Here is a 15,440-nt window from a genome sequence, read left to right on the forward strand (position 1 = left end):
TAGTTGTAATTGCTTGGTAGTAGAGATATGTCTATCTTACTTACAAACAATTGTTTTCTTAATTTTTCTTTAAATTCACATAAGAAGCTCCAAATCCATCTTTATAATTAAACCTGAAAGCACATTTTTCTTTAAATTTATTTACTTATCAAAAACCTCCCTCATTCAACTCTTCATATTTCTCTCTATCCTACTCACAAACAATTATTTTATTAATTTTTTTCATACCCACTGATAATCACAGTATACTTTAGTTTTCTTTAAACTTTTATCTATTATAGAGATTTTAATGTAGTGGTGTTTTAGTTAGTTTTCTTTATTTTTCCTATATATTATATAGAATTATGGAATGTCAATGCTCAGCATGATTGCTCTCTCATTTCCCATATAGTATTTTACTATGGTTTAAGCTGTCTCTCCATAGTTTCTAGTTGCAATTCAACAAACAAATTTATACATCATCGAAGTATTTATTCAGCTTCGTATAAATCTATCCAATCATAAATGAACTATACATATGTTTTATTCAGTTTTGTATAAATGAATTATGCATGTGTTTCGTTGCACTAAAATATAATTCTCTAATCTATACATATGTTTAAAACTTGTAACACGATAGAGAAAGGGAGAGATGAAGGAAATTAATTTGTTAGAAGTCATTTGCTCTTTTATACAGTTATATCATCACCCCTCAATTTTCTGAAATTAATAAATGGTTTTTTGTGAAAGTTAAAAACTAAAAAAGTAGATAAACATTCGGTGAATACTGCGATTTTATTTGGTTATTTAGCAATTCAAACCCTCAAGTAAGATCAAATTGCCAAATTGCCTCAAGCAAAACCAAATTGCCTTGTTTTGCAATTTCTGGTTGGTCTGTATCCAAACTAGGGATGTCAATGCGGTTGATTTGTTCAACCAAAGCATTGCCATATAATTATTCATGAGAAAACATTAATCCTCACTCAAACACAACTCATATGATTGTTGATGTCAAAACCCTAACCCCCACAAACTTAAAACTCGTGTAACTTGAACACAACCCATTTATCTAAAGATGTCAAGCAGGTTGATATGCAATATTATGAACATATTAACTGGGTTGGTGGTGGGGCTGTCCAAAAAGTTAAAAAAAGAACGCAACAGTTTACAATTGGCTCGATTTCAATTCTGAGCCAAGCCAAGCCGAGTTCCTCGGGTTGGCTTGGCTCGTGAACAACCCTAGTCGGTGAGTTGTACAAAATGGGTTAAGCATGTCATAAACAGGTTATAAAGGTCAACGTATTTAGTCAAACAAACTAAACAAGTCATTCCGTATGGCAACAAAACCATGCTCCCTTTGTTAAGACCATGTTGTCTCTTTTAATTCAAGTTCTTTGTAACGTTGTAAAGTTTGCTTAACCTGTTGTGCAGTTTCATAATGTTCTTCACCGACGATCCGGGGTTGTAGCATAGTTGACGTTGAATCTAAAGGATCTACTGCTGGATAGATACCTTTGGCGGCTAATCCTCTTGATAGTACGGTAGTAGCATCTAAATGTGCAAATGTCGTAGCAGGAGCAGGGTCGGTCAAATCATCTGCAGGTACATAAACAGCTTGAATAGAAGTTATGGACAACTTTTTTTAAAAGGAAATGAAAAGAAGACACGCTTCTCATTTTAACATGTTAAGAAAAGGTTATAACGTCACGCTTTCTTAAAAGTATTATATGAATGATGGTTACACTAAACTTCTCGATGATCAGTAATTACAATGTTCAATGTACATATAAAGCTCATTGAAAGTAACTAAAATTTACCTTTTTTGCTTTGTTTTTTCTCTTTTCCACACAATTACAGTGCCACCAAAATCGGAGGATGCTAATAGGTTCTCACCATGATTCCATGCAACCGCAATCACCGGGTATCCATGCCCCTGTGCATACAAAGTTAGGCCCAAACCTGTGTATTTTTGGCAAAACCATGTTTGACCATTTGCATAACTAAACACATATATAAATTTTTTTAACAGCAAAGTTTTCCACCTAAAACCCCCTTACCTTGCACTTGCAAGGATTTGAACCCACCGCCTCACCTTTGGAGGGGCAAACACCATACCACCAGGTCATGGGTATAAAACACACACACACACATAAAAGAGGAAGAAACCTGTAGCTTGTTGACACATGTATGCTTGGGCCGAGTTAAGTCATAGAAATAAACAGCCGCATCTTCACTTCCAATAACTTCAAAATCAACATATTATGTAAAGACCAAAGTTACTATGCTAACTAATTAACCTTAAATAGTGGAAACCGAAGAAAGAGAAGATACCTATGTATTCTCCCTTTTCAAGGGAAAGCAAAGGACAAAAAGAAGCCCGAATACTGTGAACCCGTGGGTCCAACTTTAAAGAGCACCGAAGAGTCAAATAACCTTGCAACTCCAAAGAAACACTATCAAAATGAAATAAAAAGCTGATCAGCATTTTAAACTTTAACCTATTTGATCACCAATGGTAAGTAAGATACTGCTTTAATTCCAGAAATATAAGCAATTTTACTAAAACAAATACCTGAAAAAAGACAAGCTTCCGTCCCGAGTAAGAGAAAGCAAGACAGGACCTTGTGTCATAAGAGAAAATGTTCTATACTGTATTGTCGTAAATTCGGTTTTATGTTTGCTCATACTTCTTCTGCGGTGGGCCCGTGATAAGGTACCTTGATGAGAATTCACTTTAAGTGTATAAATAGATCCCTAACAAATCAAAACTAACAATTTAGTCTATGTGTGTGCATGTGTGGGGAGAGGGGGGCACATTGACATTGGTACGGGTCAAAACGATTCGCACATATTATCCTCTTTTTATAAATAATCAATGCACTGATAATAATTAGAAAAAAAAAACAGAAAACAATATTATTGAAATAACAATATAAATCTTTGAATAAAAACAATTTAGGAGGTTGTAAGCATCAAAAATAGACTTTGGGCGACTTTTGACCCGTTCCTCTTTTAGTCAAAAATTTTGAGCCATTTCTTACAAAACATGATTAGATATCAGGATAAAGTTGACTTGGTTTGAAAAAGGCTGACCTGTGAATCCCCGCAGAAAATAAATTGACCCGTATGGTCATAATCAAGGGCAGGAACCTCGCCGTCAACAACTATCTTCCTTATTAGTCTTCCTGTACTAAAATTAAATACCTGAGATAGAAAATACATTATCAGACAGTCTACTTGATTAGTTAATTAGAAACCTCACGAAATAAAGAAAGCAAAAGATTTGCGCTGTTACCGAGACTTCTCTGTTCGCATTTCCAACTGTAAGAAAATTATTATTCACCTGCAATTAATTACATAAATTTAATTAGTGTATACCCATAACCCAATTATATTTTTCTTTAAATATGTGGAACTGATTGTATCAACGATCCATAATCCTAAGATGATATAAAATTAGCACTCTATAAATAAAAATTTGAACTTTGAAGTGTATTTTGTACTAAAATGAAACATTACATACACTTATGCAATTTAAAATTTTGCAAATTTAAGAACTCTTTTTCTTAATTGAATATATGAACTTTGAAGTGCATTTTGTACTAAAGACAAACAATACATACACTGATACACTTATGCAGTTTAAAATTTTGCAAATTTGCTTTTTTTTTTGGTTTCTTAAAAGGTCTATAATACCGCTTTGGTCATTAACAAATGACCTTTTATTCCACTAAATACACTGATGTGTTGGTCATTGAACGACCAAAGTGGAACAAAGAGTAAACGAAAATAAATGCAGTCATTAGGTTACCAAAAGGCTTGATGTGAAACAAAATGTTTAACCTTATGACACAAGTGGGATTTTCCTGAGTAAGATGAGTAATGTGGGACAGATGACAAAGTAGGGTTCATGTAATTTTCCCTACAATATAACTATATTAAAACTATAAAATGTTGATTTGCACTTACAGGGTGAAATCGAATACAAAGCTGAGAGGTAACTCCATATATTACTCGAAGGCAGAGGCCATTTGGAATATCCCATACCCTCACAGTTTTGTCCAGCGAAGATGATGCAATGTATTGGTTGTTTAATGAGAAGTCAAAATCTATAAAAAGAAAACAAAACAAAACGATTAAAAGTATAAAAGAAATCATAAGACTTTAAAGTGTCCTTTCTACGAGACTACGACATAAAGGCATCAGGACAAATACCTTATTGCACCCTCGAGACATAATATTGTTTGCGTTTTTAAGCTTCATTAAAGGTTTAACACAACAATATGCTCCAAACTCCAAATACATGCATTCTTTCACATCTTAAAGTTTACCCGATGGAAAACATATATCATCACCTAAACATTTTGTTTTCAAGTTGTCTTGTTTCAAAAGTCATTTAGAATATTAAAGTTTACACCAACAAGGCATTTTTATAAATCAATTAGCGGCCCAAAATGAAGATTGTTAATTCGTTCCGGTTGTTTATGATTCTGTATGTGTAGGAACAACTGTAGCTTTATACGGATATATGCTAGAAAATTGTACAGACATTAAATAGTTTTTCTGTTACTATTCATAAAGCTAATAAATGCTTGTCCCAGTACAAAGTTTTTGCAGACTGACATCCAAATAAATGATATGTAACCATAACTGAAGGGGTAAACTGCACGAAGTAGAAACAATTAGGTCCAAAAGAGAAACCAATTTTCATTAATGATCAGTTTTAGAAACTAAGTTATACTTTATAGTCGATTGTAGCAACAATGGACCTGTTCAACAGTAGCAACAGGCCATCTTTTGCTGATTTCTTTAAAAAAAAAAAACTGTTGATGCGGCATCTTACATATCAGGTTTATGTATTTCAGTATTTGTATATGCGACATACCATGTGATGCAATCTTTCATGACTATTTGAAAGCATAATTTGTAAGAAAAACCATTTCAAACATATATATGTTTATTTTAAAAAAAATTCAACGCGTTTCAGTGTATGTGCATCATTCGGCAAATTAAAGAGAAACTCAACTAAAATCGAACCGAACTTTGATCCCAATTTTGGCAAACGTCTTACACCAACTTAAATTAACCAATTTTACCAACCAAGTTACATTTTATTACCAATTGTAACAATGAATGATGTGTTCAGCCTGCGGCAGGTCATTTTTTGTTTATTTTACAAAAACTTTAAGTGAAATCTTATTTGGTATATTGGCATTTTAGTGTATATGTATATGCCATGTATAAACAACTTTTTTAGTTTTTTTTTTTCAGATAAGAACTTTTTATTTTGCATATGTGACATCTCATGTGGCAGCTAACATAACAACCACCACTATCACAAGAGTAATTTACAGATAAAATCAGTTAAAATGAAGTTGGGGTTGCTAAAACTAGTAATGAACTGTATAATGATATGTGCATATGATAGGCGGTTCCTAAATCAGAAAAGGTGTGATGTTGTTTCAACTTCCTTCAGTTTGCACCAACTTTAAACATGATCAACACAAACAGATCACAAAAAATTTTTGGCAACAAAAAACAAGAAAAAGGAGAATGCATCAAAAGACATTAAAGCAAAGACTCAAGGGTCAGTACCAGTTGATCCAACCTGTGACATCTTTTGAGTGTCCAGTCAACTTCTTCATGATTGAAGGTGGTTCAGAAACAGTGCAAACTGTTATTGTTCCTTCTGTTGCTCCATAGGCAAGTATATCAGATGACATATGCCCAAACTTTATAACAGTAACTGCAAATAAAATTAAAACACTCACTGCATGAATTTAAAAGAAACTAAAAATTAAATTACCATAAAAAAATTAACTTGAAAGTTACCCATCGATTTGCATTCATCAAATATGCAATGCATTCCCACAAAAGAATATGCAGGTTCAACCTTTCGACGTGGGTTATCAAAATCACTTGAATTTGCACCAAAACTAACAGTACGGCTTAGTGCTTGACTTTCACGTATATCCTGAAAATATAACAGAGTATATAAAACGCACCAATAGGACTCTTTGGATTGCTAATTAAAACTCAATATCTGCTTATTGCCTTCTGAGACAGGGTTAGTTCCATAGAAAAAGCAACACACTTTCTCATTTTGCACGTAAAAGTTTGACATATTAGAAGTCACTGAGTTTGTTAATTTTATAAATGTCTACAAAATTAAGGGATGGAACGTTGGCTGCTTGTACAGACAGCACATATTTGAATGCCACTTAGCCATTCTTTTACATGTATGCCATGCATGCGCTTTTTTGCTGACCTTAACAAACTAACAAATAACAATTCTTAGAACCCTGCCAACAAAAAACCATCCATGCATGAAAAAAGAATCTATGTGGCATCCACATCAGCTAAAAGTGCCTGTGTGGTGTCCACAAATGTGCTGGGTGTGCTGGTAACAAGAAACATTTAACAGGTTTGTATAAATTTAATAACTTCAGGGATGATAACACTCCAAAGCTCCTTTGAGGAAATGTTTTGTGCAAAATTCGAGGTTTGTTGGTTTTTTTATGGTATTAACCCTATGATATAACAAATCATCAGATAAGCTGTTCCAGATACCCTCAAAATGCTTATCAGTTGTACTAAAAAGCAGTAATCATATAAAAAGCTTTAAGAAATCCCAAGCAACCCCTCATTATCCCAATATATATGTATTTAGGGTGATGAAAGCAGTAAAACCTACCCTGCTACCAGCCCAGCTTTCTGCCTCAAGTGCAAGGGAGAGTTGACTTGGAGAAGATATCCATCGCCCACTGATAAACCATCCACTAGATTAGCAATTATTGCAAATTCATAATAATCTACTTGCAGCTTTTCAAACCATATCCTAACTAGTGAGCAATCTAACATTGTGACAACATTTAATCCAACCGCATTACGCTCAGTGATGAAGAAGAAAATCATGATAACCTACTTGTATTTTTTTTCAACCATATTCTAACTAGCGAGCATACTAACAATGTCACTGCACCTTAATCCAACCACATTATCCTCATTGACAAACAAACTCATGACAATCTACTTGCAAATTTTCAAACCATATTCTAACCAGTGAACAAACTAACAACGTCACCGCATCTAAATCAACCACACTATGCTCAATGCTAAGCATCATCAGTTCCTAATAGAATATAATCAAGCTTTGCATTCATCATCTTACTATGAAACAAATCCACATAAAATAAAACAAAAACAAGTAAAAACTTCAGCCACCTGGTTCCAGGAGTGCTAGTTCGACTAGGCATTTGCGAATTCAACCAATTATCCGGCCTGTTGATGAAATTACGATACGCCACGTATCCTTTGCCATTGCATCTCCAATCCTAATAACAACAACACATATCAACATCTACACTCACTAATTATCAAACGAAGCATCAAATCGAATTGAAATACCTTCCGGCGAAGAAGGCCTGCTTTGGCCTTGCGAAAGAGAAGAATACGGCGAATTCCGATGTAATTAGGATCGGAATCGGCGGGACAGGGTTGAAGCAAACAGCTAAACCTCTCTGGATCTTCGGTTACGTCCTTCTTTTTCTTCTCATTTTCATCGATCGTCTGATCCGCCATCTCTACGATCCTTCATTCAGCACATATCTAGGATTTCTAATTCGTTACAGATCGAATCGCATCTACAATTTTGCAGACAAATCGAAGTTTCACGGGAGTTTGAAATTGGCGTTGACAACGAGAGCATGTGCCGTTTCGTTCATCGGTCTACGGTCAGTCCCTGACGGTAAAGTTAATAGTTAATTAGTTATGCTTCTTGACACGTGGCCGTCCACCGTTAAATTATTAGATCTGTGTATACATACTTGTTGAGTTATTTATTGGGTTAAGGGAAAAACTTTTTTTTTTTTTTTGTTTTTGCTGACAACGAAAGCAAAATTTTATTAAAAATACATCAAGCAACTGACCCAGTAAAATCCCACCGACAGCAAAGCTATAAGTAGGGTCTGGGGAGGGTGGGATGTAGGCACACCGTACCTCTATCCAAAGGAATAAAAATGTGGCTTCTAGAGAGACCCTCGGCTCTAAGTACATGTGTATGAAGCAAAATAAAGGAAATCAAAGTTTAACAGTTATATAAAAACTACTACTAATTATAATAATATTAATAATAAGATCACAGTTTAACAGCTATATAAAAGCTAATAATAATTATAATAATAATAATATATGTAAGGGAAATACCATTATGGTATGTGACCTAAATAAGTTAATTCTAAGCCCTAAGGTATTCAATTCTCTCTAAAAATCCTTAACTTTAATTCTACTTCTCCACGAATTCCTATCCTCAACCATGTCCTCGGAGAGGTTTAGGTCTATCAAATCATGCCTAATCCTCTCATCCCAAGTCAATTTCGGTCGTCCTCTACCCCTCCTCTCCTCTATAGTAATGTTTTCTACGGATCTAACAGGATTCGTCGTCTGTCTTCTCTTTACATGTCCAAACCATCTCAATCTCCACTCTCTTATCTTGTCTGCTATGTTCGCCACCCCTAATCTCTCGCGAAACTCAACGTTTCTTATTCGGTCTAGCCTTGTGTGCCCACACATCCAACGTAGCATTCTCATTTCTGCTACCTCCATCTTCCGCACTTGTGCCTTCTTGATGGCCCAACAATCTGTTCCATATAGCATTGCAGGTCTAACTGCCACCCTATAGAATTTTCCCTTTAGTTTAGTCGGGAAACTCTTGTCGCACAATATACCTGTGGCTGCTTTCCATCTACACCATCCTACCTGAACTCGGTGGGTCACATCACTGTCTAATTCCCCATCGCTCTGTACAAATGATCCTAAATACTTGAACTTCGTTACCTGCGGGACCACCTGACCTTCAATTGTGATCTGTGCGTCTTCATTGTCGTTTATCCCACCAAAATCACAGTGGAGGTACTCCGTCTTAGATAGGCTAATCTTTAAACCTTTTGTCTCTAAGGTTGTTCGCCACTCCTCAAGCCTCATGTTTAGATCTTGTTTTTTCTCAGCAAGTAACACAATATCGTCTGCGAACATCATGCACCACGGGAGAGTCCCCTGAATCGACTTTGACAACTCATCCAAGACTACTGCAAAAAGAAACGGGCTCAACGCTGACCCCTGGTGAAGACCTACCTCTACAGGAAAGAAATCAGTATCCCCCACTGGCGCACGGACACTTGTTTCACTCCTGGTATACATATCCATAATTATCTCTATGTATTTCCTGGGCACTCTTCTACCCTCCAAGCACTCCCAGAGCACCTGTCGTAGCACACTGTCGTAGGCCTTTTCTAGGACAATAAACACCATATGTAGATCACGCTTCTTCTCCCTATACTTTTCCATTAATCTTCTTATAAGGTGTATTGCCTCTGTGGTGGAACAGCCCGGCATGAAGCCAAATTGGTTGACCGTAACCTGAGTTTCTCGTCTAAGTCTACCCTCAATCACTCTTTCCCATAGCTTCATAGTATGACTTAGTAGTTTGATTCCTCGGTAGTTACCACAACATTGGGCGTCTCCTTTGTTCTTATAGATAGGAACTACAACGCTGCTCCTCCACTGGTCTGGCATCTTACCTGATTTGAGAATACTATTGAACAGAGTAGTTAACCACATGACTCCTTCCTCCCCCAGACACTTCCACACCTCGATGGGTATGTTGTCTGGGCCAACCGCCTTAGACCTTCCCATCCTCCTAAGTGCATCCTTCACCTCTTCTCGTGTGATCCGTCGGCAGTAGCAGTTATTCGATTGTTGTCGTTGAAAGTTTGTGTTGTCATGTTCTTCTTGGAAAGCTCTCCCATTGTTAAAAAGATTGTGGAAGTAGGTTTGCCATCTTAGCTTGATGTCCTGCTCCTTGACCAGTACATGCCCATCTGTATCCTTTATGAACTTCACCGGTCCTAGATCTTGCCTTCTACGCTCCCTGGCTTTGGCAATCTTAAACATAGCATGTTCCCCCTCTTTTGTTTCTAGACTTTCATACATCCGTTTAAAGGCCGTCTTCTTTGCTTCCGCCACTGCCTTCTTCGCCTCTATCTTGGCCGTTTTGTAGTTGTCCCTCAATTCCCCTCGCTCCTCCTCATTCGTGCACCTCATTAACTCCCTAAAACATCCTTGTTTGTCCCTTATCTTGTCTTGCACCGCGTCATTCCACCACCAAGCCTCCTTATGCCCACTTGTTTTTCCTGTTGTGACCCCGAGAGTCTCCTTTGCTACTTGGATGATCTTTGTCTCCATAGCTTCCCATATATGAGTTGAGTCCCCATTTAGTCGAGCCCGCGTATGCAGCATGAGTTTATCCTTAAACAGTAGGAGATTTTCGTCCTTCAAATTTCCTCATCGAATTCTCGGTGTACCTTTCTTCTCTCGAACAGTCAGCTTATTTATGAAGGCTATATCTGTCACTAGTAGTCGATGTTGAGTCACAACTGCCTCCCCAGGTATGACTTTGCAGTCCTTCCACCAACGTCGGTCTCCTTGCCTCATCAAAAGGTAGTCAATTTGCGTGTCGCGTCCGCCACTGCTAAAAGTGATTAAATGAGAATCTTGTTTCCTAAAATAAGAATTTATAATACCTAGGTCATGTGCCACCGCAAACTCTAGAAGATCTGTTCCGGTCTCATTCCTATCACCAAAACCGAAACCCCCATGAACGGCTTGAAAACCATCGTTAGCCTTACCAATGTGTCCATTAAAATCTCCTCCTATGCAAATCCTCTCCCCCCTATGTATGCCCCCTACCACTGCGTCTAGGCAATCCCAAAATTCTCTCTTTTCCTGATCCCCTAGGCCTACATGAGGCGCGTAGGCGGAGACTACTGCCACTACTTCCTCTCCTAGTACTAATTTCAACACCATAATCCTGTCATTATGTCTTATCACCTCCACCACACTAGTGTGTATTTCCTTAGCCACTTGAAACCCCACTCCATTCCTAGCTCCATCAGACCCCGAGTACCACAACTTATACCCATTACACTCAGCCCCTCTATGTCCTTTCCACTTAGTCTCCTGGAGGCTTGCTATCTGAACCCTACGTCTTTTAAGCACATCTACCAATTCTAGCAACTTACCATTTAATGTTCCTACATTCCAAGAAGCCAAACGCAATATACGCTCCCTATCTTTACTCTTTCCTACACCCCTCGTTTCAGGACATGGTCTCAAGTAATACTCATGGTTCCTACGCTCTATGGTTGCAACTAATCACACAAACACAAGCAATAGAACACCAAATCAATAATAATAATAATAATAATAATAATAATAATAATAGTAACAAAAACTAATAATAATAATAATAATAATAATAATAATAGTGTGTAGCAATAACAATAATAGTCAAGAGATCTTAAAATGAAAATAAACTCCAAAGATCCGGATCACGTATGTTCTAATGATAATAATAATAATAATACTAATAATAATAATAATAATAGCGAGAAAGGAACGAGTATACCGGGACAACACAACAAGGTGTGTGACATCTGCCCCGATCCGACCCGACCCAGGTACCCGTTTCTCTGATCCGATCTCTTTCTTTTATGATTTAATATTTATACTTATATTTTACTTTTAATAATAATAATACATTTTCTTTCCCGCCTCTTTCTCTCTCTTTCTTTCCTCCGTCCCGTCCCTCTTCTTCTCTCTTTCCGCCTTCTTTTCCCTCTTGTCGCCGTCCCGCCCTTAAGCCTTGAACCCCTGTCCTTTGTTCCTTCCCGCCTAAGGTTGTCTACGCAGCTCCCCGCGCCAGACTCCTTACAAGGAAGCCTGCGTGAAGACCACCTGTTACTGCGATACGCGAGGCGAACTGTCCCCGCAGCGCGCTAAGGATTTTAGTTCTTCCCGCGGCGCGCTATGGATACCGTTCTTCCCGCGACGCGCTAAGGAATATAGTTCTTCTCGCGACGCGCTTAGAATTGAAGTTCTTCCCGCGGCGCGCTTAGAAATGTAGTTATTCCCGCGACGCGTTAAGGTTGCGTCTGTCTGCCTTCGCGCTCGCGCACTCTTGACCTTCTGTGTCTGCCTTCGCGCTCAAGCTTTCTCGCGCTATGTCTTGAGTCTTTTCTTCTGTTTAATCCAGCCGTTTGCTTTTGTGTTGTCTTATCTTCTGTGCTGTTGACCTGACCTATCTTATGTCTGAAAAGCCACTTTTGGCGCATCATGCGCACCAACCCCATTGGTTGACAGAAAAAGTGACTGACATTATCTTTTGAGATCTGCTTTTCCATGCTTGACCAGTACCTTTATCTGACCCGCCCATGCCTGTTTACTGTTACCTGTCAGCCTTTCCTTTGCCCCCTGCAGCTGCCATATCTTTTGATATCTTTTGCTTTTGGAATCTTTTACTTTTTGGAGATCTTTTCCCCTTTTCTAGGGATTGTGTTCCCTAGGGTTTCCCTATAAATAATAATGTTAATTTCCTAACACTACACACACAAAGCACTTAAACTCTCATGTTCTCTCTTGCTCCTTGCCGTTGTTCTTCCTCTGCCGTCTCCTCTCTCTCTCTTTGCCTTCGTCTTCTATCCTGTTCTGCCCTGCTTTTCCGGTAATATATATTATATATAATAATTTACTTATTAATTATGCTAACTTATAATCAAGACTTAAAACAAATCATTAAAACAATAATCTTATTTATAGGTTAACTTGTGTTTGTTTAAAGTTGGTTCTTGCTTTATCTTACACCGCATCGTTTATCAAGTGAGTAATCTCGTACCTAATCCCTTTTTGCTTTTAATGTTTTGGGATGTTCATGTGTTCATACAAACTTAGAGTCTTAAAGTGTTTATGAACCTTAGTCGCGCAGTATCCCATGTGTTGAGGACGTAGACTTGGCTGTTTATTTGTATGTGTGGATCATTAACCGTCTTGTCGGTCTATTCCGCAGTTCTCATGGTACCATTAGATGAACACGGGAGAACTATCGTTTATGATTTTCTCTTTTGTTTACACTTGCACAGTCTTTCTTGTTTGTGAGCTCAATCGTGAGCACTGGCAGTCTATGAGTATGAATCTTAGAGTTGGTCCCGATCGGATTACACCCTTGTTGAAAACCAGACATACACATGTTGCGCGCAGATTTATTGTTATCTATGTATTGTATTAAACTTGATTTCTCACCAACACGCAAGTGTTTGACGTTTATTTTAACACATGTTCAGGTTTGCAGTAGCTGTTTTGGAGCTCGAGGACACGTAGGAAGTTTTCTTTATTTTGGACCTAGATTAAAATGTATCAAGACAAGTTATTGCTGTTCGAACATTATGATTTATAATATATTGATTTATGATGATTTATGTTATCTTGTCTACTTTGCGCGTGCGCGAATGAATATATTTATTAAATATTGACACCAATAGTGTCACGAGTAATGAAACAATATGTGGCGCCCCGATGTATAATCCGCCTTTGGTCGGGGTGTTACAAGGTGAACCAACAATTCCGGCGACTTTTACGGCGGCCGTGGGTGGTGACGCAGCGGCAGGAGGCGGCGCGACAGCAGATCCGGCAAGCTGTGAGATCGGCGGACAGGAGTGGCAGCACACACCAATGGTAGCAGCAAAAGATGAATTCCGGTGGCTGCAGCTCGTCGAAAATGGCGGCGGCGCGTCGGAAAAACAACCAGCAGTCGATGGCAGTAGCAAATGACAGCACCGGCGGCTCAAGATGGTTGCGGTGGTGCTTGCGGTGGTTATGGAGTAGCGACGGCAGCAGAACGCAGAATCAGGTGAGCTTTCGTACACGTTTGAACACCGAAGGCAGGTAGAGATCGAAATCGGAGGTTTGATTTAGGAAGAATTAGGGTTTGGAATCGGAGAAGAAGAGAGAAGAAGATGAGATAAAGAAATCGTTGTTTACAGACGTGTATGATGCAGATCAGTTTGATAAATAGTTTTGCTTGATAGACTTTATGTGAAGGTGTAATCGCAACCCTTGGTGGTGTTAAACGGCGGAGGAGCAGTTACCTAGGGTTCCGACAAAGGGGTTTAAGCGATGGCGGAGCAGTGGCCCAGGGTTTCAACTTTCAACCAAGGGATTCGAGTGTTGCACGATGACTGAGACTGATTGTATGTCGCCGTTCCTCACTGATCGGGTTTCCAAATTGACAGAACAATTCCCATGGGCAGGTAATGAATGTGATATTTGCCGGAAAAATGGGAGTGGTGGTGGTGGCGACGGTGGGTGGGGTGGGGTGGTGGCTGGAAAGTGGAGATCATAATGGTGGTGGTGCATGTTTTTTTGAAAATTATCTTCGAAGACAAAATTCATTTGAAATTCATCAGCTTAGATGAATTTCAAAAAACATGGATTTTCATGATTTTTTGAGATGGTTTTCATGGGGAGATGATTTTAATTTCAAAATTATTGGTCCAAACGGATTTCATTGGAAAACCATCGGGGGTAGGTGGGTAGTGGGACACTTGACACTTTCTTAGTGGCTGGCGAAAACCATCGGATTTCTTCCCAATGTATCGGCTCCAATAAATTTAAGTGGACTATTTCTGAAATGTTATATTTTCAAGGACTATTTTGGAAATCTCTCTGTTTTTTTAAATCATTTTAAGAATTTTCCCATTTTAAAAAGCTTTTTTTATCTCTCTAAATCTCATTGGTTTAAAGCTAATCCATTAAAAGCCAAATGAAATATAGGATTTATACACATTAAAATTGCATGAAAAATTTAATAAAAATATAAGGAAGTAAAAATTTCTTTAAACGATTAGCATATTTTATTCTCAGTTTTGCGTCGAAACTATTTTCTTTTATATTTAAACTTTTAAAATAAATGAATTGAGAATCATTTAATTTAATATACAGTAACGATTTCATAATATGTTAATTATGATGTGAAATTGTTTATGATAATCCTTTGGTTAAAACTTTTAAAAACTGGTTGCAATAAGTTTAAAGTTTATAAAATCAAAAAAAAAAAGAAATCAGACGTAAATTATATTAAAATGCATAGGCTTATGAATGACACTTTTTTCGTTATATATATACAAGTTTCAAATTCATTCTTATACTTTTAAAAAAATTTAAACACATGGTTGTGTATTGATATTATTGACAGGCTCGGTTCTTGGACGGTGCAATCCGTGCAATGGCATGAGGCCTAAAAGTTCAAAGAGGCCCAAAGGTTTTTTTCCGGCATGCCGCCGATGATTTAGTCTCCCGGTGAGTATGCTATATGTAGAAGTAAAGAAGCAAATGAGGAAGAGGATGGTTAAAATTAAAGGATAGTATATATATTTAATATTTTAGGTTTGATAGGCCTTTTTCTAGATCCAGTAGGCTCGATACCAAAGGCCTAATAGACATTTTATATATTATCTCTTTTACTGTATTGTATGTCTTTTCTCTTTTTTTTAGCATAGTATATTAATTATTTTTCTTTATTTTAATGTTTAAATTTGTATATAATATGGTTATTGTTAAGTGTATCTGAA

At 37.5% G+C, this 15,440-nt stretch overlaps 1 protein-coding gene across 1 annotated transcript; it reads right to left on the reverse strand.

Annotated features, from left to right (window-relative positions):
* Nucleotides 1-1,746: 1,746 nt before the first annotated feature.
* LOC143600851 (uncharacterized) lies at nt 1,747-7,560 on the reverse strand. Its single transcript, XM_077078412.1, has 12 exons — nt 7,387-7,560; nt 7,204-7,313; nt 6,674-6,743; nt 5,812-5,953; nt 5,588-5,725; nt 3,949-4,088; nt 3,275-3,322; nt 3,073-3,183; nt 2,552-2,733; nt 2,311-2,432; nt 2,146-2,222; nt 1,747-1,912 (listed from the first exon to the last, which is right to left on the reverse strand). Exons 1-12 carry the CDS (start codon nt 7,558-7,560, stop codon nt 1,793-1,795), a joined length of 1,434 nt encoding a protein of 477 aa, XP_076934527.1. The 3' UTR covers nt 1,747-1,792.
* Nucleotides 7,561-15,440: the final 7,880 nt, after the last annotated feature.

This window comes from Bidens hawaiensis, unplaced genomic scaffold, assembly GCF_021521415.1.
Source record: "Bidens hawaiensis isolate Kalapana, Puna unplaced genomic scaffold, B.hawaiensis_p1.1 tig00001960_1, whole genome shotgun sequence".
Lineage (NCBI taxonomy): Eukaryota > Viridiplantae > Streptophyta > Magnoliopsida > Asterales > Asteraceae > Bidens > Bidens hawaiensis.